Raw genomic sequence first — 1,259 nt, 5'->3', positions numbered from 1 at the left:
AATAATTCTAAAATAATATTAAAAATAACATTTAATTAAAAAACCATACTACAATAAAAAAAATACACGATAATTAAAAAATACACTTAAAAAAAGATAACATAATTTAAATCCTAAAACAACAATTGAAATTAACTAGTTATTATCTAGAGTTGGAATGTAGACATGTTCAATGTGATTAGTAAGATCGAATCGAAGTTGGTGGTGGGTTTCAGCATTACGCAATTCATGTATTATTTATTGGTCATCAGCTTCGTCGGTGGTGGTGGTGGTGGGGGGGGGGGGTGGTCGGGCTGATACACAACATAGATCGCAACACCCTCATCTTTCAATATCATATGGTGTAGTATAATACAAGCGTACATTATATTTTTTGTTTTCTTTACCGTCATAGCTCGTGCATACATTTTTAATATGTCTCAACGTCCTTTAAGGACCCCAAAAGCACGTTCTACGTCATTTCTTGCTGATTCTTGTGCCGCCTTGAACCATATCTTTTTGTCGGTTACTGGATATGGATATGCCTTCACATACAACCCATGATGGATATATTCCATCCGCAAGATAGTAACCATGTTTGTAGTGTTCACCATTCAGATAAAATGAACAATCGGGTCCTGTTCCATGATATTTCTCATCAAACAATGGTGATTGGTAGAGGACGTTTAAATCATTATTGGAACCGGCTACACCATAGAATGCATGCCAAAACCATAAATCTTGTGACGTCACCGCTTCTACTGTCATAGATGGATACTGATGGTCACCCTTCATGTATTGGCCTCTTAATTCTGTTGGACAATTCCTCCAATTCCAATGTGTGTAGTCAATGCTACCAAGCATTCCAGGGAATCCATGTCTAGCTTCATGTGCTTCATACAAAAGTTGAATGTCAGTGGATGTTGGACGGCGTAAATATTCAACCTTATACATTTGGACAACACCGTAGCAAAAGTTTTCAAGAGCTTCACGATAAGTTCTTTCTGACATATTCAGATACTCATCTAACGAGTCTAGGTTATAACCCTTCGCTAATTGACGTATTGCTGATGTGCATTTTCGTAGCGCACTGAAACTTCTTTGATTTGTTGCATCTCATGTTATTTGAAAATAAGGATAATTCGTCTCCAGGTCACCAACAAGTCGCATAAAAAACATTTGCTCATACGAAACCTTCTTCGGAATTACGCGTGACCATCGGTTGAATCATCTGAAAAATAATGTCGGATCAGCAATCGTTCAACCTCTAAACGATCTCT

General features: G+C 37.2%; 1 protein-coding gene across 1 annotated transcript; it reads right to left on the bottom strand.

The window, feature by feature from the left end:
• Nucleotides 1-456: 456 nt before the first annotated feature.
• On the bottom strand, nucleotides 457-990 carry LOC145158111 (uncharacterized). Its single transcript, XM_079077053.1, has one exon. It carries the CDS (start codon nucleotides 988-990, stop codon nucleotides 457-459), a length of 534 nt encoding a protein of 177 aa, XP_078933179.1.
• Between the last annotated feature and the right edge of the window lie 269 nt (nucleotides 991-1,259).

Source organism: Lactuca virosa, chromosome 2 (genome assembly GCF_052849685.1).
Source record: "Lactuca virosa cultivar CGN04683 chromosome 2, Lactuca_virosa_CGN04683_v6, whole genome shotgun sequence".
Taxonomy (NCBI): Eukaryota; Viridiplantae; Streptophyta; class Magnoliopsida; order Asterales; family Asteraceae; genus Lactuca; species Lactuca virosa.
Note: the sequence above shows the minus strand (reverse complement) of the source record. Positions and strands in the feature narration are given on the sequence as shown.